The sequence below is a fragment of the Thermobia domestica genome, chromosome 11 (assembly GCF_964235325.1).
Source record: "Thermobia domestica chromosome 11, izTheDome1.hap1.1, whole genome shotgun sequence".
NCBI classification, from domain to species: domain Eukaryota; kingdom Metazoa; phylum Arthropoda; class Insecta; order Zygentoma; family Lepismatidae; genus Thermobia; species Thermobia domestica.
This window is the reverse complement of record NC_137464.1, coordinates 171,984,760-172,011,154: the sequence shown is the minus strand read 5'-3', so window position 1 is coordinate 172,011,154 and position 26,395 is coordinate 171,984,760. Positions and strand designations below refer to the sequence as shown.

General features: G+C 36.1%; 1 protein-coding gene across 1 annotated transcript in view; it reads left to right on the top strand.

Moving 5' to 3' along the window:
* Positions 1-26,395, top strand: part of LOC145664561 (chaoptin-like) — a 408,745-nt gene that overhangs the window by 190,412 nt on the left and 191,938 nt on the right. The window contains exon 3 of the mRNA XM_081731332.1: positions 16,295-16,439. Within this exon, the coding sequence (XP_081587458.1) occupies positions 16,295-16,439 (145 nt within the window). The remainder of the gene's footprint in view (positions 1-16,294; positions 16,440-26,395) is intronic.

Genomic DNA, 26,395 nt, shown 5'->3' with positions numbered 1-26,395 from the left:
AGTTTCGGAAAGTACTGTGTGTCGTGCGTGAAACAAACAAGGTTATAATGGGCGCGTTGCTTGAAAGAAATTTTTTGCTTCCGAGATGAATAGGAAGAAGCGGCTCCGGTTTGCGAAAGCTTACATGAACAAAGATGTAGCTTTCTGGGAAAAAGTTATATTCTCAGATGATAGTAAATTTAGTGTGTTTGGCTCCGACGATAGGAAAATAATGTGGCGTGAGCCAAATACAGAGATGAACCCGAAATATCTGCAGCAAACCGTCAAGCATTGAGGTGGAGAAGTGCTAGTTTGGGGGCGCATGCGTGCTTTGGGAGTGTGAAAGTTGACAACTATCGACGGTATTATATACCAGCATATGTATACTGATATCTTGAAGAAAAATCTACGTCCTAGTGCTGATCAAATGGGCCTGCACGACCACTTTATATTTCACCAGGATAATGATTCCAAATATACGGCACGCAATACGAAGTTCTGGTTACTATACAATGTGCCAAAGCAACTGGCCACTCCTCATCAATCGCCTGACCTTAATCCGATTGAGTGTTATGGTATTGACTCGAAAAGAAACTCCGCAATCGCAGCATTGCGAGTAAACGTTCTTTGCAAACTGCACTTGAAGAGGAATGAGTTTCTATAACAGTTGAAGATTCTCGACATTTGGCGCAATCGATACCGAAGCAGCTTCTAGCTGTAATTAGGGCCAAAGGATACCCATCCAAGTATTGAATCATGCACAATCATTTTCTTTCTGGACGTTTCATACGTGTACGAATACTTTTGACACATCAAAACCATGTCCACTTTTGTTTCTTTTGTTATTATTTATCTATGTTTCCACATTCACGGAATGTTTCTTTTGTAAATACTAAAGATCTTAATGCAGAATGCAGTGCCGTTTGTTTCAATGCTCTATCTCCAAGGACTTCAGAGCTACAGGCATTTATTCATAGTTTGCAGTCAGTGTACGAATACTTATGACTTTCACTGTATAGCTAATCTTGTTGCTATCGGTAATGATGTATTACGTGTGTCTCTCAACGGAAACTCTGCGAACTAAAGGACATCAAGTTTGTAGTTATTCTTCGTTAGAGGGCAAGGGTAACATAACAATGCAGGATTGTGGAGTAGTGAGTACGCTGTATTTCCAAACTCTTCATCACTTGTGCTGATTAAAACAAACAGAAAAAAAGAACGTAAAAACTGTTTTGAACTAATAATGCTTCTCTACAGATGAACATTTTGTTTGCAGCAAAAAGTCGCTAAATGTGTAAGTAGGTAAATCGTTATTTAAAAATCACCCAAAAAAGTCTCCAATCGGATTTTTTTTTTTTTGTCGTTATCGTAGGGCGACCATACGTCCCGTTTTGACCGGGACAGTCCCGTTTTAGGGGCGTGTCGCGGCCGTCCCGTCAGTAGATGGAAAAAAGTAGTATTCGTCCCGTTTTATGTAAATGAAAGAAGTAAATAACAAACCCAGTACCTTTACTCCTTTTAAAAGTATTAATAATAACAAAGCGGCAAAAATTGAACTGAAAATCCCTATATTAAACATACGCTATAGTTCGCAGTACTGCTCGAAAGGCAGCAGAGGTTTTAGCAGTTGGTTGTGTGTTAAACAAACTTCAACGTGTCTTTCCTTTTTCATAAGTACCCGCTCTGTAACGGAGAGAGAGAGGGGGAACTCTGATATCAAGGCACTGATAAGAACAAAGGTAGATCTAAAAGTCTAGTGTTGCAAGAACCTGTCCCGTTTTTAACTGAAAATTTTATGGTCACCCTGCGCTATCGTTGAGGTCGAATTCCCCTTATTTAGCGACTTTACCCAAAATTGGCAACATTGACCCCCACCGAACAACACCCCGTCATCTTGAGCCTAGCCAGCATAATAGTGGGACGTAAAACTTAAAGATTTCATTTCGAACAACACTCCCAGAAACCTACTGTTATACTATTCTCAAACCACCCTTTCGTACAGTTCTCCCTATTCGAAAAAAAAAAATGTAAATAGCAGTGTTCATACATAAATATGGAACTCAATTTCCCTGAATTTTGCAGGTTTTCCAGGTATTAATTTTGCAATTTCCAGGTCTAGTGGAAGAAACTAATAGTACGAGAACACATAAATTTTAAGAATACTATATTTATATATTTGAGAATGGCCACCCTTCTCCCCAATGAACGATTGCAATTAAATATTGAGTCACAAGAAAATAAATAATTAAAATAAATAAAATTTAAGTTGAAAAATATTAAGTTGAGAAGCCTACTAAGGGAATTATATAATACTTTTGTTCCATACTTGAATACATTCAAAATATACAAAAAAAATATTGGCTTGGGGAAGAAAAAAGGGCCCGCGAGATTTTAACTGATTCTTGTAGTACTCGACGACAGAAATAGATTACTGAAAGAATTTTCAAAATCGGCACAGGCAAACATGAAGAAAATCGCATTTTCAGGTACCGGTTCAAAATGAGAAGAAAAAAGGACCGCGAGATTTTAACTGATTCTTGTAGTACTCGACGAGAGAAATCGATTAGTGAAGGAATGTTCAAAATCGGCGCAGGCAAGCATGAAAAAAAAAATCCCACTTTCATATACCGGTTCAAAATGGGGAAGAAAAAAGGGCCCGCGAGATTTTAACTGATTCTTGTAGTACTCGACGACAGAAATAGATTACTGAAAGAATTTTCAAAATCGGCACAGGCAAACATGAAGAAAATCGCATTTTCAGGTACCGGTTCAAAATGGGAAGAAAAAAGGGCCCGCGAGATTTTAACTGATTCTTGTAGTACTCGTCGAGAGAAATCGACTAGTGAAGGAATTTTCAAAATCGGCGCAGGCAAGCATGAAGAAAATTGCATTTTCATGTACCGGTTCAAAATGGGGAAGAAAAAAGGACCGCGAGATTTTAACTGATTCTTGTAGTACTCGACGAGAGAAATCGATTAGTGAAGGAATGTTCAAAATCGGCGCAGGCAAGCATGAAGAAAATCGCATTTTCATGTACCGGTTCAAAATGGGGAAGAAAAAAGGGCCCGCGAAATTTTAACTGATTCTTGTAGTACTCGAAGACAGAAATAGATTACTGAAAGAATTTTCAAAATCGGCACAGGCAAACATGAAGAAAATCGCATTTTCAGGTACCGGTTCAAAATGGGAAGAAAAAAGGACCGCGAGATTTTAACTGATTCTTGTAGTACTCGTCGAGAGAAATCGACTAGTGAAGGAATTTTCAAAATCGGCGCAGGCAAGCATGAAAAAAAATCGCACTTTCATGTACCGGTTCGAAATGGGGAAGAATAAAGGGCCCGCGAGATTTTAACTGGTTCTTGTAGTACTCAACGGGAGAAATCGATTAGTGAAGGAATTTTCAAAATCGGCGCAGGCAAACATGGAGTAAATGGCATTTTCATGTACCGGTTCAAAATGGGGAAGGAACAAGGTCCCGCGAGTTTGAACCGCTACGATGTATGTTCACGAATGTGCCCGTCTTCTCAAATTTAGTTAATTACTGTGACACTGAAACATGTGACACAGAGTCACATTGTGGATGACTCTGCAATCGGCAACCACTGCACATATACTCCTCCCGCCCCACAGTTTGATTATTTCGATCCATTCCTCACGTGCTAACGGCATGGTTCAACATCTGCAAGAAAGAGGTAAATGTAACGTTCAATTGGCAATAGCTTTTCACCAAATTAAGCTGCATGAAATCTGATTGCATATTTGACATACTGAGAAAATTCTAGCCCGTGGCCATATGTATCACATATCCCACCAGTTCATAAAAATTTTGAACACAAAATTACGGTCGTCCGTGTGACGTACTCCCAAAAGGCCTAATGTGTATCACCCACCTCACATTCAATGAAACCACATCCGTGTAGAATTAAGAAAGGAACCTCTTATGATGTATACAGGATGTCTCAAACGTTCCCTGACATAGGGTAACTCTGTTATTATCAGAGTTACGACAAAATGTAAGAGGAAAAACATCTCGAAATATGACGTTTTCAATCTAAAGTGAACACTTTTTTAAAAAATCGGACAAGATGAATGTGCTGTATACTCTTTATGCACCCAATTTTAAATGAAAATGCAACGTTGTCATTTACCTGGACCCACGACATAAGTGAATGAAGTTACTGTTTGAAACGGGGGCTGGCCATCGACATGTTAGCGTAAAAGACAGTAACTTCACTCACTTCTGTTGTGGGTCCAGGTAAATGGCAACGTTGCATTTTCATTTCACATTGGGCGCATAGAGAGTGTACAGCGCAAACGGGTCATCCGATTTTAAAAATTCCTTCACTTTAGATTGAAAACATCATAATTGGATATGCTTTTCCCTCCTACATTCTGTTGTAACTCTGATAATAACAGAGTTACCCTATGTCAGGGGACTTTTGAGACACCCTGTATACCTTATTTAATGTATGTTTGATGTCACTATAACTGTAGTATAATTTAGTTTGTTTAAATTTACAATTTAATACAAGTAGATTCGGATTTACATGCGTAGGATTTTGTATGCATCTAACTAATGAATTCTTTTATTTTTATGCTTAACTTAGTGACTTGGCTTTGGACTGCAACTGATTATTGTAACCCATTATTGCTTGAGAAGAAACAAGATATCCGAATCTTCATTTGGAGAAATCAAAGGTCTATTGGAAAGCTGGGGATTACAATCATTAATTTCTACATTTCAAGGTGCGTAGTAAATTATATATTGTGTTTATTGTTAAATTACTATTATTGGGTTTAGAATCAATGAAGCACTTCATGATATTTTATGGGGATCAAGATGGGTGCCGGATAGATAAGTATTTGAGCGTCAGGCTCTTATTTCTTTTCAATTTAATATTTAATCAATGATTATTTTTCTCCCTCATTATTCCACCAAATCGTATTCCAAGATCATATATCCATTTTTGTTCGATATATCCATATTTTTGATCTCTTTCATATTTCTATATTTTCGATTTTTGATATTGTTTATATTTCGATATTGCTGTATTTTTCGATATTTCGAACAAGTTTCGATAGTTTGTCGACATCGATTATCTATATCTAAATTCGGATATCCCAAAGCCCTATCGAGCACCCTCCGAAATGAAGTTTTTGGCTATGGACCTGATTAGGGATGCGCACGAGACAAGACGAGACAATTTTTGTTACGAAATTCGAGACAAGATAGAGCTTTTCCAATAGAAACGGATCCAGTTTTCGAGACGAGACAACTTTCGCGGCACCTTTTCGAGAGAAGACAACCTCAAATCTTTTCTCTTGCGCATCCCTAGACTTGATCATGAGTTATCAAAAAAAAAAAAAATGTTAATGAGAAATAACATGTAAATACAATATAGGTAGCTAAAACATTTTTGTTTTCATTCTTCAGTAATGCATTGTTATTAATCTCAGGGGGGGCGGTGGCTCAGTGGTAGAGCGTTCACCTCCGGTGCTTGGGGTCCCTGGTTCGATCCCAACTCGCGCCGTGTGGACTTTGTGGTGGACAAACACCTTGCTCGTGGGTTTTCTCGGGGTTCTCCCGTTTCCTCCCACTTTGTTCATTCCACCATTTCACTCATTTCTCATTATCACCGTCTCCTTATCCTAACCGGCATAACCGTGGGACGTTAAACTTAAAGATTTCATTTTTTATTAATCTCAGCATTTTATAGTGTATTCTTAAGCTTAAGGTGATGTATAATTAAATTTTGAATTCAGTTAACTTATTTTGTTTCTCAGATTGTTTTTAAAATGTATGTACAATTGTTTATGTTCATTATCGGGAGTTTAAAGTGACGTATAGTTATTAAACATAGTATTTAATATTGTACTCTTAACGTGGAAGTGATATACAGTTAACTTTTGTATTCAGTTAACATTTTTCTTTCTGAAATTGCTTTAAAAAGTATGTAAAAACGTTTTTATTTTCTTTCTTGAGTGCTAAAAGTGATGCAAAGTTATTAAGCTTACTACTTTATATTGTATTCTCAACCCTAAACTGATACACAGTGCGTTTTTGAATAAATTGTCAAGTTATTTGAGTGATGAACACTGGTAGAAAATCCTGACTACTACTGGAACATTTTGATTTTAAGGTGACGACTACTGGTGCAAGGATTTTAAAATATTGTTTTTCCTTCAAGGGCTACTCCTTTTTGAATTCTGACTACATGGTCACTATAGGAAGGATCAGTGAGTCTTTCCAACTATGGTACAGCTCCGACAGATTCACGATGCTCAGAGAAGAGACAAAATAGTATGTTTTCAAACTTAAAGTGAGAACCACTGGCGTTTTTACCTTGCTATGCAAAAGTAAGTGAGTACTCCAATGGGGTTCCAATGCGGTACCTAATTTCTGCATTTTAGATATATGGAAATACATGTCTCTAAAATGTAAAGAACTGATTTTTTTAGGGGGGGGAATAAACTATAGGTATGTGGGGCTTGCATACTTGACGCTACAATTCGGAAATTGAATTAAAATATGACTAACGGCTATCAAGATGTTGTCAAATAAAGGGAGGACCAACACAGTTAAGGGGTTTTCGTGTTAGATGCTAAAATTTCCGAAATCGGTCATGGAAAGTTAATAAACACCAGTAGCAATTTCATCTTAAAGTAATTAGATATCTTCATGGGGTGTTAGAACATCATGGAGTCTACCAAAATTAAATTTTAAAAGCTTTTGAAAATATAATCTGACATTTGTAAACAGTATTTGAAATATGTATTTACCCAAAACTTCCAGCTAGTACATCTAACATCTGGAGAAACACTGTGAAATAAAAGCTTGAAATTTCGGAAACAATTATTGGTCGCAACAAAATTAAATAAGATGGTACTTCTATGGGTTAAATCAGTACCTCAGTACAATTTCGATCGAAAGATTAGTTCAGTCCTAGGTTTTCTTCAGGCAATTCCAAGGGTTCATCGAGCTGTGCAAAAGAATGAAAATTCGCTGTCAATATCTAAGATAGTAAATAAGATATAAGGAATTATATATTTTATGACGTGAAAATAGAGATCTTTATGGATTTGTACTTTTGGGTCTTTCCTAAAAGAAAAAAATTCAGAAAACTACTGTATATACCTTAATAGACAATTCAGTGGGCGGGGACACAGTAGCTTAGTGGTAGGGTATTTAACTAATCTTTTTTTTTTTTTTTTTGCAGAAACTATTGGAGTATTCACTTAACCCATAGAAATACGATCATACTTAACTCCCTATTTAATTTTAAAATTAAATAAAAGGAAATATTTCAGTGTAGCGACCCACGATTATGCATTTTAGTCTCAGGGAGATTATGATTAAAGCAAGTGAATGTTGTTGACAGAATTGATGGAATGCAAAGGTGGGAGGAGAGTACCCCGAGAAAACCCACGAATACGATGTCCACTACAAACTGACTTGGCCGTGGATCGAACCAAGAACCCAATACACCAGAGGTAAGCACTCTACCACTAAGCCACTGTGCCCCCGCCCATTTAATTGTCTATTAAGGTATATACGGTTGTTTTCTGAAATTTCTTCTTCTTACAGCAAATACTCAAAAGTACAAATCCATGTGGGTCTCTATTTTTACGACGTCATAAAATACATAATTCCTTATATCTCGCTTGCTATATTAGATATTGACAAAAAATGTTCACTTTATTTCAGAGCCCGATGAACGCTTGGAATTGTCCAAAGAAAATTTAGAGCTGAATTAATCTTTCGATCGAAATTGTACTGACGAGTCTGAGGTTCTCACTTAACCCATATAAGTACCATCTTATTTAACTTTTGTTAGGATCAATAATTGTTTTCTGAAATTTCAAGATCTAATACGCTTTTATTGTATGGTGTCTCTCTAGCTGCTAGATGTACTAGCTGGAACTTTTAGGTAAATACATATTTCTAATACTCTTTACAAATGTCAAAATATATTTTACAAAACTTTTAAAATTTAATCTTGGTAGACCCCATGATGTTCTTAAACTCCATGGAAATACCTAATTATTTTAAGATGAAATTGCTACTGATGCTTATTAACTTTACATGACCGGTTTCGGAAATTTTACCACCTAACACGAAAACCCCATAACTATATGGATCCTCCCTTTATTTGACAATATCTTGATAGTCATATTTTAATTAATTTTCTAAATTGTACTGTCTAATATGCAAGCTCCACGTACCTATGGTGTCGCTTTTTATTTCACCATATTTCGGTAACTGTTAGGCGTACCGACTTGCGGTTTCGGTAAACACACACCTCTAACGTTCTTTAAAACGTTATTAAGACATATTTTAGAATATTTAGAAATGAGAGTTCTGGGAATATCATGGTACCCGAAAACCCCCATCAGGGCGTGTGTGTAGTGTATTTAATTGAAACTACTTTTGAGGTTGTTGTAAGCCCTCGTAATTACGTTTCCGAAACTGCACCATCTAGTACGCAAACTCCACAGTTCTGTAGTGTCGCTCTTTATTTTCCCATATCTCGATATCCATAAGGCTTACCGAGTTGAGGTTTTCGGTAAACAGATGTCAGTTCCTTACATTTTAGAGACATATATTTTCATATATCTAAAAAATACAGACATTAGGTACCCCATGGTAGCCCGAACACCATTGAGGTACCCACTTACTTTTGAATGGTAATACATTTTGAGTTGTTGTTCAGCATCAATAAACACTTCATAGTTTTTCTACGTGCAACCCAAAAGTCCATACCTGACCGAACAGATTTTGTCCATTTAATCTCAAAAATGTTAAGATACTTTGTATTGTTAAGTACAACCAAATTAAGCACACTGAATATAACATTTTAAATATTTTCTGATTTTTGTTGCAGGTATTTCGTGCATCAAACCAGGATTCTGCTTGAAAGACAGTCAAAAGAAGCAGTGTAGGTTGTGGCTAAAAGTACGCCCTTTCTGAAGACAGACTCAGTTGTACTTACATTATTTTGTACGAATATATAACCCTAATAAAGATACTGTACTACAAATTATTTCTTTCTTCCATAAATTATAATAAAATATTATCTCTGTTTAAAGAAAATGATTGTTAATGTTAAGTCATTTTAATTCTTTTTCTCTGTAATAAGAACATTATCCCTAGCAATATTTTTTATCTTTGTGCTATTGCGATTGGATGAAGTAAAATTCTATACGAAGCACTATTATTTCAGACATGCATTAATAACTAATGTATTGTTCTGTATGTAAGACAATGTGTATACTGAACATGTCTAGCGAAGGTGTTGTTTTAATACAGAATCTATAACTCAGCTTTTCAGTAGTCAACTTTATTGGGAATCCGAAGAAAGAAGTTAAAAAAAATGTTGGACTTACCAGCGTGTGTGTGTTCGAATTCTGGACTAATCCAAATTATCCAGAGAAATCATTATATATTTCTTTGTTGCTATTTCAGATGTATCCTTTATCCAAGTCGTATGAAACGGAGACTTCATACATCGCTATACTTTGTATGAACTATGTTCCGTATTTACTTAATCACTTTGTAACTTTCTCTAGTGTTGACAAGGCCGCAGGTGTCAATCGAATAGTTTAGTGTTTCACTCATGTCACCTTGTGACTAAGGTACGTCCTGTCGGTATATATATGGTACTGGGTTCAATTAGCGATAAAATACATTTTTAGCGTTAAACAAATGCAAAAATCTACACGAAATGAGATACCGTGATCTCTGACTTACGGATAACACCAAGCAACTAATGGTACTGAGTGTGATTGAGTTTACTAATTACTATTTGGCTAAAATCAGTGTTCCTTTATCTATAGTTCTTTTCGTGCTTTGAATTGCAAAGTTTGAAATAACCGTTTTAAATTATTGTGTATATATATCTTCCGAGTAATTCTGAGAATCATTGCTCTTTCTTTAAGCAATGTATGAGACTGTTAAATTGCTCTTTCCTTAAAATGTTGCATTAAGAAGGATGCATCCAGGAAAGTCCAAATTTGCAGAATGTCTATAGCAGGGAAGAATAAATATGTTTAGTCGATGGCTGCACAACGCCTCCGCTGTCACCACGTTGTCACACAGCGAATACAGCGAACGTTTAAGAGTATTCTGCACTTACTATTAGGTATCGGCCTGGGAACTTTGGCGCATCTACCCAGTCTCCTTCTTGGTGTTTCATTTTTAATGGCGAGTACTGAGTAGGAATAATATTGTAAGCGAATGCGTTTCCGGCTGACACCACACTTTTAATTATTGCGACATTTTTAAAAAAAAAATACCTGTTAATTAAAATGTACAGAGAAGTTATTTCTGGAAAATTCTATTCAGGCCTCTTGTGGTAACAACTGCACTTTAGTAGAAGATACTATTAAGGAAAAGAATGAGGTAAAATAATCTTTATATCGTACAAGCAATGGATGATAACAGCTTAATAAATGATTGTACGTAAATCTTGTTTGAGTTTGAATATAGGATTGTATAAGGCTGTGCATTTTGCATTATTATTGAGGTGCTGCAATTAACTAACTGCAAACCATATGATAAATTCTTACAGTAATATATCACATATTGATTTACTCTGTATGGAAACGAAAATAGTTTAATATATGGTTAACCTCCTTTGTGCCAGGGGCGGATCCAGAGGGGGGCGATCGGGGCGATCGCCCCCCCCACAAGAGGAAACTTTCTTATTTTATATATAAATAAACCCATCCATAACAAGTTTGGAGCTCTTAAAAGTAGCAGTATTACCGCCGACCGCCCCCCCCCAGAAGTCCGTCCTGGATCCGCCCCTGCTTTGTGCCCATAATTTTAAAATTAACGCTTGTGTCACTTTTCAACACTTGACTTTGCAGTAGCTTTCCAACGAATTAGCAGGAAGCCCAAACTTATAGGACACCCTGCAGGTAAATACATTTCTTTGGACAGTTTCACTGCTCCAAACTAAGATTTGAAAAGTGTAGTATTGTTAATTTTATTATTATTGGCACAAAGGAGATCAACCGTATTTTAAGCTATTTTTGTTTTCATACAGAGTAAAACAATATTTGACAACATTACAGTAAGAATGTATCATGCACTTTGCAGTATGTTGCAGCACTTTAATAATGGTGCACTATACGTACACTCTAGATCCTGCATATGTCCGATCCATACATTACAAGAAGGCAATACGTATTCGATACAGGTAAAATCTGTATATTTCATATGGACAACCTATTAGCTATATACATCCAATCTATACATTACATATGGCCAACCTGTACGCGACATACGTATAATCTATATGCTGCATGCAGACAGTCTGTAAGCTACATATATGCACTCTGTATGGTGCATACGGATATTCTGTATGCTGTATCTGGACAAGCTGTGTGCGACATAAGGAAAATCTGTATAATACATACGTACAATACGTATACTGTATCTAGTCGTACGTATGGGGCACAAGTACAATATAGATGCTGTCCTTAGTTGAACGCAAGAAACATACGTACAGAACGTATATTGCATACTTCTTGAAATCATGCTCCGTCCTGATAGTCAGTGTATGTCGTCATTATTTACCCACATGCTACATACGACCCTGACGTCACAAAGCTAGATATTACCTCCGTATATACTTGTTACTGCAGATAACGTCACACGAATGACGTCATTGCACTTGTGCAGACAGTACGTATAATACATACTTTTTCAGCTATACGTTTGCTGCAGGATGTTATATACGGTTGTACGTTAAGTCCAGAAACTACAGGAATTACGAATGTAACCTACGTTTTTAAGTATGCCACCTACATTTTTTTCTCAGTGTAGGGCGAGCATAAATCATTCATTCATTTTGAAAAGCTTTAATTTCAAAAGTATTACAGCTACACACTTGAAAGATATATGAAAGGAACCACAAACTCACCAACTTCATACACCCTCTACAAATGTTCAATATGTGCTCCTTTGGTGACACGACACACGTCTACACACGATACTCGAGCTCATTCCATACATTTTGTAGCATAGTCCTGTGAATTGTAAATTTCATGTTTTTTATTTGCATCAGTTTTTTCAAGGACCATTCATTTTCATTTTGAAAAGGATATTTGCTAATATTCGAGCTCATTCCTTATATTTTGTAGCATGGTCCTGTCAATTGTTTGCACTGCAGTGCTGATGCGTTCTTTGAGCTCGACTAAGGATTGAGGTAGAGGAGGTACGTAAAAGAAGGTCTTTAACGTACCCCCACAGGAAGAAGTTGCAGGGGGTTAAATCAGAAGATCTGGGAGTCCAGGAAACAAAGCTAGGACATTCTCACCAATACGCACAATCCAGTGATGTGGAAGTTTGTCGTTTAGGAAGTCACGAACTGGGATGTGCCAATAAGGGGTTGCCAAATTCTACACAATTCAAATTGGTGAATTTGTGGTTCTTTTCGTGCAATTCATGCGTATATATGTGTAATGGGTTTGAAAATATAGCCTTTTTAAAACGAATGAATCATTTACACCAACTCTGTATTATATAAACATTTCATTTGAAGAACGTAAATCTTAACTTTAAACAGTTTTGTAATTATATGTATATGTACTAGAAACTGTAGTTATTGGTTAGATTTATTCATTGCGGCAATTTACTGAATACTGAGCGGTTTAATTCGATTTTAACTTAAAGAAACACAATATTAAGCTGTGAAACTTAAGAAAGATGTTTATGAAATATTAACACTTCATAAAATTATTTTATAAAGATATGCGTGAGTCTATGTTCATTGCAAGTCAATTATGAAATTATCTGAAAATTATTTTCTAAAATGACGGACTGAAAAGTAAATCGCATTCTTGCATGCTTACTTCTTTCAATTTTTGCTTTCTGTCTTTTTCCTTCCGAATAGCAATGCAAATAAAGAAAGTCTTCTGATGGTGGATAATAAATCGGCATTTTATCCAGTCTACTAATTTCGTGGGGCTCACATGGCGAAAAAGGAAAGCATTTTCTGTATTCCTCTGTCTAATTGTCTTGTTTCAACCTGGATGTGACAGGTTACGAATTTTGTGACACGTGATCCACAAAACCCGAACTGACCCGGACAGATTCGTGATCCGTTTGACCTAAGATGACGATACATCATCAGGCGTATAGTTAGCATGCGTAGGCTAATAATATATTTCTAACAAACAAAATCCTCTTCTCTTTCTTTCATTCTTCTTACTAAATTTATAATTTTCTTTCTATCCTGTTGTATACGTTCATGTGAATCAAAATATTTACTTAAAAGATAAATCTAAGGTCTATCAGAGTGTAAACGGGTGAAAACCACCGTAAAGAAACCTATATATTCTTACGAAACATCATCAAAGATTTAATCGACCAAACCTATGGATCTTGCCATGTGGAGATATTGTTGAACTGATTAATATTTCGTTAAATCGTTTTGTATAGTCTATTTTCAAAACCACTGCATTATTTTTTTTTTTAGTACGAAAAGACGAATAAAATAAAATTATATTTGTATTTGATATAGTCAAGACAAGGTACCTTGATTAAGAAATACCACATCAGGAATCAAATACATGAATATTCGAACTTGAGTAGTGGGCATCATTATCCCACTATAAAATTCTTCAGTAATTGCTGTAGAGTTTATACTTCTGCTGGTTTAGGGTCATCGGGTTTGTCTGCGTGTCTGCGAAACGACAACCAGGCCCTGGTGACCCCTTTTGTGTACTCGAACAAAAGATGTAATCCGGTGACCGGTGTCATCTTTTGTGTCTACAAAGAAATAAAGGTGATATCGTTTAACATATTGACACCAGATTTGGAACTAAGGCATTTATTAGATTACCCAATAGGTCTTTGTACCCTAGTGTTTCTAATTGTTACTCTTTTAACCTACAGACATTTTTTACAACACATTCATTAAATAATATAATTTTATAGAATTTATTTTGTGATGAAAGTATTTTGTAGAAATCCCATTTTCATTTTCCGTATAAAAAGCTACTCTTGAAGAGACGGTGTAATTTTCTCCAGAAAACAGAAAGAAAAATATTGTCAAAGAAAAATATAACCAGACGATTTGATGTATAGCAGGAATGTCGAACGCAACAATAAACCACCGCGTATGAAAATATCTCAATAAAAGGTAATTAATTTAAAAGAGTATAATATGAATTATACTATTGATCTGACTTATATATACAGGGTGTTTCAAAACAACACCGAAAGCGTTTGCGAGGTGGTTCCTAGCACCAAGATAAGACGAAAAGTATAAACCAACCTGGGTGCACAAATGTTTCCTTTAGGAGTTATAGACTGCCGAAAACGTAAAAAAATGAACTTTAAAGGTCCATAGCTCCAAAACCATGGGACCTTCTGTAGTCGTGTCAAGACCTCATTTAGGAATTAGTATGTGCCCTATCCAAAAATCCATGTTTCAGAATTCTAAGGTACTCACTCAACAAACTTTATAGAGGCAGTTTGTCTACGGGCATGTAATTTGAAGTACTCACCAACTACCTCTATAAAATTGTTGCGGAAGTACCGCAGGATTCTGAAACATGGATATTTGAATAGGGCACATATTAGTTTCTAGGTGAAGTCTTGACCCGACTACGGTAGGTCCTATAATATTGGAGCTATGGGTCTTTACAGTTCATTTTTTTACGTTGTCGGTAGCCTGTAACTCCTAAAGGAAGCATTTGTACATCCAGGTTGGTTTATAATTTTCGTCTTATCTCGGTGTCAGGAATCACCTCCCAAACGTTATCGGTGTTGGTTTGAAACACCCTGTACAGTCTGGGAAAATATAAAGTGTAATAAGCATTTTAGGTTGCAGTTGAAGGGGGTTGAGATTTTGGAAGCTAATGAAAGGAGAACGATATCTGATTCTTTTTCTCTTCGTGAACAAATAAGAATTTTAGAGATTTCGTTCAAAAAGAAATGTTGCGATGATATTTAAAGTTTTGGACATTATTATTATTATTATTATTATTATTATTATTATTATTATTATTATTATTATTATTATTATTATGATTATTATTATTATTATTATTATTATTATTATTATTATTTTGTAATATGACAATTCATATTTCCTGATTTGTTTATTTTAGAAAGAAATGTAACACGGAAAACTATTTCTTGTATTAAGAATTCACGCAATATAAATGGCATCGTTAAATTTGTAATCATTTGTATCTGTTGATGCTACGTGTGCTGACAAATGCTCTGTTTAATTTATTACGTATTATGTGAAGTAGACGGGCTTCACAGATTTTTGGCTGGTAAATTTTCTAGAATTTTGCAGGAGTTCATTCTTTCGATTTTTTCGATGTCATCTTTATTTAGCAAAATTTTTACATATAAAACACCGAAATATCTTCCGATTAAAATAGTAGTTGTCATGGTTGTGAGGGAGTCGTCATATAGCAAATAGAGAATTGAAAAAGAGAGTATAGTTGTAAAACATACTCTGATTCGTATTTCTATTTTAGGAACATTATGAGGTTAATAAATCTGTCTATTCACTACACCACTAGACACACATGTTTAAGTCTATAGACTTTCGAATTATACTATATGCATAAATGGCAGAAGTCTTATAAAAACGCCTTTGTCTGTCTAGAACTGTAAAAGCACAAATGGTTAGAGATATCGAGAAGCAGATTTTTGCAGCAACTCAACGTTTCAAAAATAGATCCCTTCTTCTTTCTTAACTCTCTAGTTAAACCGGAAGAGATACAAATTAGTAATTTCCGGTTTCAACATTTATCATTATAGAACAAAAACATTGTAAGAGATAGCGAGAAATATTTTTTAAAACGATTCATCGTCTCAAAGTAACATAACATGATTATCCACAACACTTTACCAAAACCAGAAGTGGTTCAAATTTACTATTACTTCCGGCTTCAATACTGGTTTCCATAAGCTAAAATGGTACGAGATATCAAGTTGCGATTTTTGCAATCGATTAATCTTCTCACGAATAGGTTCCGTCTTTCCATTAACCCTCTATCCAAACTGGAATTCAAATCAATTCCGAGCACTAGTGGAAATCCTTATGCTTTGTTTCCAAGAGAATCGAGAAAACTTAATTTCTTAGCAATCCTAAAAATTGATGCTGTACGTCAATCACGCTCCCAATTTATACGAATTTGATAACTTGTTTAACTATAGGCCCTAATCTTGTTGAAAGATAACACATGTTAACTTATAGTAAAGAGTTACTAAAATCAAATATGGATAATTGTTTTTGTTATCGAGTTGCCCGCTAAAGTGTTAAAATTATTTATTTATTTCCAGATTTGAATCTTGGTCCAGTCATCCATATGGATATTGTGAATTCTGGGTTGGAAGCTTTGGAGAATGATGCCATGACTGGTGCTCAAATTGAATCATTAATGTTAATGAGTAACCGAATCCTCTACGTGGGAGATAGAGCTTTCACGTAAGTATCTACCATTTCCTAAAATGCATATTTTGGGCCTAAATAACAGTTCAAGCATATTTAGTCTATGTTGTTGTAAAGGACATACAATCAATGTTCTCCAACTTTTCTTTTCTTACTTTCTAATGAAAGAACTTTCAAAGTTTACTAAGTACGTCTCGTAGGGGTGTCACGTTATAACATGTGTTCCTCAAGTTTCTTTTGTTAGTACACGAATAAGAAAAATCTAAATCTAAATCTTGTTTTCAGACAGTTTTCTCAAGAGCTCCTCAGCCGATTTTGTTTTCAGATAGTTTCCCCAAGAGCTCCTCAGCCGATTTTGTTTTCAAACAGTTTCCCCAAGAGCTTCTCAGCCGATTTTGTTTTCAGGTAACTCCCCCAGAGCTCCTCAGCCGATTTTGTTTTCAGACGTTTTACCCAAGAGCTCCTCAGCCGATTTTGTTTTCAGACGGTTTCCTCAAGAGCTCCTTAGCCGATGTTGTTCATATTTCATTAACAGCTCTATATGATATGAGTTGTTTCTTCTAAAAATACCCACAAGGTTTCTTCTTGAGATGCGTTTTTCATACAATTTTCTAAAGAAAGACTCGGGCGATATTCCTCATATTTTTTAAATAAACACAACAATCACCCTGCAATATGGCACATGTCATTTCAAGTGAAAAATCAACAAGTAGTAATTTAACCATGATGGTGAGTTTTCTTCGAAGTTTTCTAAAAAAAAAATAAAAAAGCCTTTTATGATTTTGTTATATTTCATAAATAAACGTTTTAGTAGAAACTGCAACCTAACTTGATTTAAGTTTATGATATATATGGAAAGGAGAAAGATTATTGCGGTGGTGCGTATCCTTTATTTCATTTATTTTGAAATATGTAAATATATTCCTTAGTATCATTAATTGAATAATTTTAAATAGTAAAGAGTATTAAGCATACTTAATCTTATCTAATTTATCTCTATTTTAAGTCACTAAATTAGTAAGAGTAATATTAAGAGCTCCCTCCCTTCTTCCGAAATATCGATATTTGAAATAAAAGAAATTGTGGTTAAAAAAGCTTGAAAGGTTGATGAAAATTAATACTTCTATTACGTTCCTAAAATATTGAATTATTTACAAAATATTTCAATAAATAGAATTTGATTATAGGAAGTCTTAGCCGATTATGTGTTAAGAATCTACACCTTAAAGGACAGATTTTGTACGTGTTAATAAACATTTTCCATATATTATCTATATCTTAATAGCAGTGTCTGTGAACAAAATATTTCAGATCCAAATTGAAAGTGACTATGTTTGTGACTCTTAATCTCTTGAACCACCCGACCGATTTCGATCAAATTTTTGTCGTAAATACAGTCCTGGCCTTGGAGTGCTTTTAGCTATTCACTTTGACGGTAGAACTTAGAGTAGGGGAAATTATATATTTAAAAAAGTAAAACTTAATAACTCTTGAACCACGCGACCGATCTCGGTCAAAATTTCAACATAGATAAGGTTCGGACCTGGGATGTTTTCGTCATTTTACTTTGACGGCACAATGTATGTCCCCCGACGGGGGAGAAAGGGGACATATATGTTAAAAAAAATAAAAATAAAAGTGACTGTCTTTGTGACTTTATCACGCTTAAACCACCGAACAAATCTTAATGATGATATATGACGAGGTTCGGACCTGGATTGGTTTTTACCATATTCCTTTGACGGTAGAACTTAGGGTATGAGAACGGAAGGGGCGAGATATATAAAAATAAATAAAACTTAATAATTCTTGGACCACTTGACCGATCTCAATCAAATTTTCAACATAGATGACGTTGAAGTCTGGAAAGTTTATATATATATATATATATATATATATATATATATAAGTTTATATATATATCCACTTTGACGGTAGAACCTAGGAGAGGAAGAGGGAAAGAGGGAAATTAATATATAAAAATTCAAGCATTCAGACAAGTCTCCTGCGCTTGCGCAGGATGTGCAAGTTTGCCAATTATTATTATTAGTAGTAGTAGTAGGTAAATTGAGTGAATAATTAGGATTATAGTTACCACGCGAACAAAATTTTAGTAATTATTGATGTGAAGCTATTTAAAATTTTTAATGCCATATCCTCCTCAAACTTTTGCGGCTGGCTGCGGGCTGGTAAGCAGCATCTTGCGGACGCATCAATTCGAATTTGGGGCGCAATAATTTAAATTTTTTCCTCAAATTATAAACCGCAATAAATCGAGAATCGCGATAAGCAAGCTACTACTATAGGTAATTTTAATTGAAGTTTGGATAAGTCTTCTTTAAAATCTTCATCCCCATTTTCTTGAAAAGATTAGCATACTATATCGTTATTCACAACGTTATTAGCTCCATTCTAATACTTATAGTGTGAAAGAAAAATCTAAAGAGCTTGGAGGTTCATGATGATTTTCGTTCGTTACTTTGTCCTGTACTTTAACAAGGAATATGCGGACTTACCTTTCTTCACACGCACAACATTTAAAATAACTTCAATATTTACTGTTTCCAGTAAAATTGCATAACCAGTCTACCTGCATTGTTTTCTAGTGAATTCTATATAAATACATCACTTTGCGGATAGTTTGCTTTGTCATAAAGCAACGGGTTTTAAACTGAAGCGCCTCTGAGGAGGAATAAGAAATCATTGTTCAATCTAACCCTGTCTGAAATCATACATGGAACCACACGTACCCAAACACGCATAGTGTTGAAGAAAAAGAACGACTTGAGTGTTTGTGCAAGATTCACAAAAGGAGAGAGTGGGAATAATTAAAGATGATGTTATCTGTGGGATAGAGATAACAACCCTTTTGTCTTTTACATATTTTGCTACTGTTGCTGCTTATGTAACTTAGTTCATTCAGCGTGGAGACCTGCTTCTGGTACAAATTGTCTAACAAGTATGATATTTGAGAAGCTGTATGTTTGCATGACCTACTTCTTGACAGAATCAAGAGGAGTAAAAAACCGTCGAAAGCAATTAATTTTAAAAGCTATATTTTCCAATTGTAAAAATATACCGCATACTTCAAGTACCATATTGTTGGGGTATTGGGACTTGTTCTGATTCCATCTTCTAGTACTCGATTCCAGAAGCCAGTACTCGATGCCATTTTCCAATACTGGAGTCGAACGTATAATATGCTTTATTCTAAGAGCAATATTGGTGATGCAAAAGGTCGAAAACTATAGTTAACTGTAATAACTCAGAAACTTAACCTAAATATGTAGATGTTGCATGTTAAATCATTTAAATAAAAACGAAACGCCTCGACAAAATGGTGCAGAAACCAAAAATAGAGATGCAAATAGATAAAAGGTGAGTTTAGAGGGCAAATAGTTTTAAAGAATGCTCAAACCTGACATCGAGAATCGTTAGTCTTAGTAGTTTCTTGAGGTCGATGTGGAAGTTCTGGCTGTTTGACTTTTACTGAAGTCCATGGGCCCACAAGAAGCTTTTAGTATCAAAACACGGATCTGCTTCTGACCCCACCTCAGATCTTACGAATGAAAAGCCAGCACCTGATCTGGCTCCAAAGTGAGATGATGGACCTCGATGTCCTAAGTTTTTAAATGGCGGCCAGATTCTTCGTAGACATGGTCCGGCGTCCGGCCACAGGTTTCTGGTCGTAGCTGTCGATATCAGTTTCTGAAGTAAAAAAGCTTGGGTTGACAGAAGAGTTGTTGATTTGGAAAAACTAGCAAAGCAGTAGTAGAAGAAAATTAAAGTATTTCTACTGTTTATTGCAATTTGTAATACATAAGAAATACATGAACATGAATATAGGATGATCTGATAACTGCAATAATCATTACTATTCTTTGCTTTTCTTCCGGGTGTACCATTAGTCCCATATCAACTATGATATTAGGATTGAATCACGTCAGATCCCAATACCACAGCATTATATTGTTTTCGACATGAAGAAGAGCGGAAAATCGTGATAACTACATCGCCTTCACGAGTGCCGGGATGAAGAGAATGTGGAGTTCTTACTTTTATAAACAGCCTTTGATCCTTTATTGTCACTTCCAGAAGGGAGACTACCTTTACTATTTATTCTTTCCAATTAATATTGAAATAATGTTAAAGAAAGTCAACACCACCCCGATATTCTTTTCGAATTACACTTTTTACTGTTGTTTCTTCTATTCTAATCCTTATTCGTTACTTCCAACTTTTCCTCAAATCTACTGTGTTTTCTCTTCCATCTGAATCTTGTTCATCTTGTTCAGCACTCCCATTAAAACATTTTAGTTGACATGAGCGGGTAAAGTATGTACTTTCCGTGTGTATGGTTCTTGGTTCGATTTCTGCTAGGGCACTTATTTCCAATACAAATTGGATCTCATCTCTTATAGTCTCATCTCTAGTCTCTTATAGCCTCGATGCTGAAAAGGATGGCTAAATTCTAACCAACCAATCAATCGATTACAACCTTTTCCTAAACTAATAAATATTACGTACTTGCAAATTGCTAGTGTAATAGTTTATACAATTTGTAAAATTGGTTTTTCTATTGAATATTGGGGACCTTTTATGAGTATGTTTATAAGAGTATGGAAGAAAGTCTTGCTTTCTAACGTTATTTAAAGTTTACATCAAATAGAAAATTCCCAGTTTTCAAAATTTTACGTAAAAGATTTTGACCAGGGTATACTGTTTCGCCAAAGAAATTATTCTAACCAGTGAACTAGATAGGTAATTCAACCCAAACAGATTCTATCAAATGGAGTGGAATCTACATCTTTGAAATTTACAGTTTTTCAAAAAATGTATTTTAGAATTTGCAAAATTCATCTTCAGTCTACAAAGCACTAATTTCATACTAAAACAAGCAAGTACTGTGAATTCGAATTCAATGCACTTGTTTCTGATAATGAGGCGTGAATGACATCTACTAACTGGGAATCATGTTAAGTGATTGTCATTTGGCGTCGGGTTGCAAAGCATAGTTACTACTAAATAACAGTTGTGCTTATGTAATTATCATAACTGTTTCTTCATCGTAATATGTTATTTTTCTCTATTCGTCTACATACCCACAGAGGCATCTACACAGGCATTTATTTCGGGAGGAGTCAAAATTCAATACAAGGATACACTCTTCGAAAAAATATATAATCACCCCTATAATTAAAGTAAGTTTACAGAAAAATAGGGATTTCTGGGGAAGTTGAAATTTCACAGGACCTATTTCCTGGGTACATCCCTGTATCCACGTTCCCAATGCCTCGAGTTATATTTGCGACTCTGTGAACATCAGTTGAAAAATATATATGTACACTTATTGAAAAAAAAAGCACCCAGATAGAACAAAGGGAATGAAATTTCACGAGTAGCAAGCCATACATCTTTTTTGTAATGGTTATAACACCAGATCAATCTGACAACAGGTTTGGTTTCATATTACTAAGTTATATCACCTCTTGGACAAGAATAAATGTGTTAATGCGACTTGGAAATGAGTCGTATAGTCATCGCGCCTTGCCTAAGACAAGTCAGTCCGTAACTGCTATAATTAGGCCTAGAGATTCTGCAGATCGACAATGATGTGTAGTTGGTCCCAGTCATGTCCCATTTGGGAGGGGAGAGATCCATGACTTTGCTGGCCAGGTAAAACCTCAGCATAACGTAGTCATTCCATAGACATGTGTGCCGTGTGCGGCTTTTATTTATTTATTTATTTATTTATTTTTGAAAAACTGTATCAGCGTGCTCTTGAAGAAAGGCTTACACATGAGGACACACAATGACTCAGACATACCACTGTCCCGTCAATGTTCCGTGAATGACTACGAGAGCTGACTAAAGTCATATGAGATGGCTACCCATACCATGATGTATGGAATGATTCCATGTGCCTTTATCAGTACTCGTTGAAGGTGATCTCTCGTCCCTGCGCTGCAAAACATACACACTATGGTCATGTGTCGTAATACAGAATCGATACTTATCACTGTAATACGTTGTGATTCATGAGTATTAACGGTGGAACTACAGACAAAATTTTATACCTTGTGATACCAACCGGGTCTAATGGACGCACAGTGAATATGTTGTTTTTTTCTAGCCAATAATGTACACTTTTTGAAGAAAAGACCATTTAAATCGTAAATTGCTAACCTCTTACGTTTTATTAACTAGAACATCAGTGAAATACACTTATGTTTAATACTTTTTAAGAAAAATAAAGTATCTTTTCATTTATGAAGTAACAAATACTAAGATACACAATATAGAAATGCAAGCGTCAGAAATTTATTCCTATGTAACAAAAAATAAAATCATATAAAATTTCCCAAACAGTTTTCACAAACTCGAAGTGGTTCTTTCACTTTAGGGGACAAATGAAGGTCACATGGACTCATGTCCAGTGAATAGAGAGTGTGCTTTAGAACCTTCCACTCCCATTATGCAAACAGGTTCTTTACAGGAACTGCGTTGTGACAACGGACGTTGTCATTCAAAACAATGGATGGATCCATTATGAAGTTGGGTCGTTTCCTGCGCACTGCAGAGCGAAGATGTTGTTCCATGAGTCTGCGGTAGTGCACTGCATTTATGGACTGGTTCAGAAGGAATACATGCCATAATATGACACCACGTACATTGTATTCCACTATCTGCATCACCTTCACATTCCCCCCAGGTTACACTTACTTTCATGCTGACGCACCTTCTTGGGTCGGGGAGATTATGTATATCACCATTCATTGGATTGGCGCTTAAGTTCTGGCCCATAAGAGTGCGCCTATATTTCATCAAGTGCGATAATCCTGTTCCGGAACACGCGACCTTCCCGTCTATAATGTGCCAAATGATCACAGGCGAGGGCGTATCTGTGCCATTTTTGAACGCCTGTAACGTGTGCAGTACCCACCAGAATGCAATTTTTCGTAACCAAGGACATTGTACATCACATTCAATATTGTAGTGGGATGTTCCTACCTCGTTAGCCGATTCCCTGCCAGTTCACCTCCTGCCACATGAACAAAGATTGAATCAATATAATGACTGTTTCCGACCCATGTCGACCTCCACCAGGTTCCTGATGCATACTGTCACGTCCTGCACGAAACGCTGCAAGCCAAAGCATCGCAGTCCGATACCGCAATACATCATTGCCGCATGCTTCACGTAATCAAGAGTATCATTCCCTGGCGTTTTCTTCCACGCGGCACTTTATCCATGCACGTCATTCTAACTTGGAAAACATCCCCTTTAGAATGGTGTGATTTGACAACCTACATTCAACACATTCCACTACTATCACTACAGAACCTACATTAGCGCAGCACCCGCGTTGTATTACTTCACACACCATCTAAATTTGTTGCCAAATGCAGCACAAACAAAACTACTTGCGCGGGGGTAAAACAATGTTGCCATATATATATCTCTTTCCAGCCCTCGTATTTCTTTCTAGCTTCAACATTATAGCTAGGAGAAGATTAAAATGCTAATGCTACCATCTATAATGCACAATTTCAATCGAAGCTGAGGTTTGACAAATATGCTTGCACTCAATAAAGGTCAGGGTCCAATGGACCCGCTTGGGATTTAATACTATAAAGAAGTAAACTTAAAACATTTCTTACAAAAATAAAATAACACCTAAGTAATTTAAAACAAGAATAGAAAAAGAAAAAAAGGCAGAGAATATCAATACCTGGAAACGCAAAATATCATTATAATTACTGACAAGAGAATGTATATGGGTCCAGGGGACCCACCTGGTAGTCTTAGGATTAAATGATACACAGGCACGACACCACTTCATACCTCCTCGTTTATGCAGTGGTGTTAATGTCAACCTACGCAGCATATAGTGCACTTGCAGTCCAGCTAATACTAGCTGATAAAATACGGTAAAGGATGACACAGGGTGTTATAGAGAGTTTAGTACTTGTGTCCGGATGGCAGGCGCAGACTTCACAAGGCTACGTAATGCTTCTTGCATAATGTCCAACCTTTCTGTGTTGAAGTCTGACGTGAACGACCGGAACCTTCACGTCGCACGTTGATTCCTTCAGATATCTACACTGGCCCCAACCTCGGGACACAGTGACATCAGAATGCTCCCATATCTGACAATAATAGCACGAAAATCTCAGCTGGATTCGTTCAGTCCCACGATGTGGCTCCTTTCACCGTCAAATGCTGGTAAAGCTCTCTAATGAGGCGTTGACTTTCCTGCACTTGTTAACTCACTCTCTCACATTTCATAATAAGCTGGCACGACCATGGCTAAATCCGTTACGGCTGATATTAGTTTCCTCTAGAGGCCAGTCGCAATGTTCCTGATCTTTGAAACTCTAATCTTGTACACACCCTTCATGACGCTTCACACCTACCGAGTCGTATTTGAATTAACGATTCCTTTTTACTGCTTCAATTTATATATATACATATAATATTAGAGTGGCAACGAAAATTCACTTTTGCATTTTTAATGGTCTCAGGGTGAAATTTTATTCCTTTTTATCTCAGATGTTTACTACAAAAATTTTGAAACAATTACACAATAGTTAGTGGTCATTCAAGGCATCCATAAATTCACTTAAAATACTAAAATGTGAAAATTTACACACAAATATTATGAAATTCAAAAATATGTTTGGAAACATCCTTCAGTAATATTTATATTTTACGAATGTATAATTTTTCAATATTTGTTTGCGAAAGTATATTCAACACAAGGAACAAAATATACTTTGACTGCGAATGAATTTACTTAGGGTGAGAAATTTCTTTCTGTGCTGCTCTACAACTTGGAGAAGAAACTGGCCCTTAATTTTCTAATTCTTCAGTTTTCCATTTAAATTTTGAATGAATGCAATTCCTCGTTCTACCAGATCATTTACAACATGCAGAGCTCTCACACGCTCTCGAGTCTGAAGGAAAATATCGTTCGTTTTCCACGTTTCAGAGTTTTCTAATAAGAAACAATACGTGGAGATCTCCAATGCTTCAAACAGCTTTCTGCTGTTCTGGAAATCAAGTCACTAAGGGCTTTATCTCCTCATATCTTAAGGGCACGTGTTCTTCTCCTTCACTTCCATCCCTAAATAACGCTGTAACCACGTCTTTCTTCACTGCTGCGTGGACTTCAGGATCAAAGAGACTGAGACCAATAAATGGTTCGCTCAAATACTACAGATATCGTGAAAAACTGTGCGTTGCTGCTTCTGCAATTTATACATTAATATTCTTGTAGAAATGATTGTGCCTTAAGATATTTAGCTCATTCCTTGGAGCTGAAAGCGCAAGATGAGAGGAATATCATTCCTTCAAATACACTGCGACGACAGTTTTGAAGTCGCCAAGCCCGTTCAGCTTACGAAATGTAAGTGAAACTGTGACCGGAAAAGATAATTATATCTTCAGGCAATGAATCAATTTCGCGATCCATTGTGAACGATGGTAGGCTCCAGGAACGTAGAATGTGATACCTCCTTGAAGAACTTCGCCAGGAAGTATGAGAGCAACTTGTAAAAGTTCTGTGTTATCGTCTCTGGGTTGATAGTGCGTCAGTTCGTGCTTGAAGGAAGATATCAGTTCATACTTTACTGGGGTCAAAACCCCTGCGACAACTTCGTCCTGGATTCCAATGTCGAACTTCAGCTTATCAATTGGGTTCCATGCCTCAGAGAAACGATGAAAGAATTCTGTGTGTGGATCCATTGAAGCACCGAAAACCATGCCGAACACTGCCACAATTAGTTCCATTATGTAATGCCTGCAAGGAACTCTGACCAGATCCTTCTGCTTTTTCTGTTCCAGCAGGGTACAAGCTCCGTTTTGTGACTTCGTGTTAGATGCTGTTGTGTCAAAGCACATGAAATGCACAAGTGTGATTAAGTTCCAATTCTCCAGCAATTTAAAAACAACTTCTGACTGGGAGGCACAACTTCCATTTGAAATAGTAG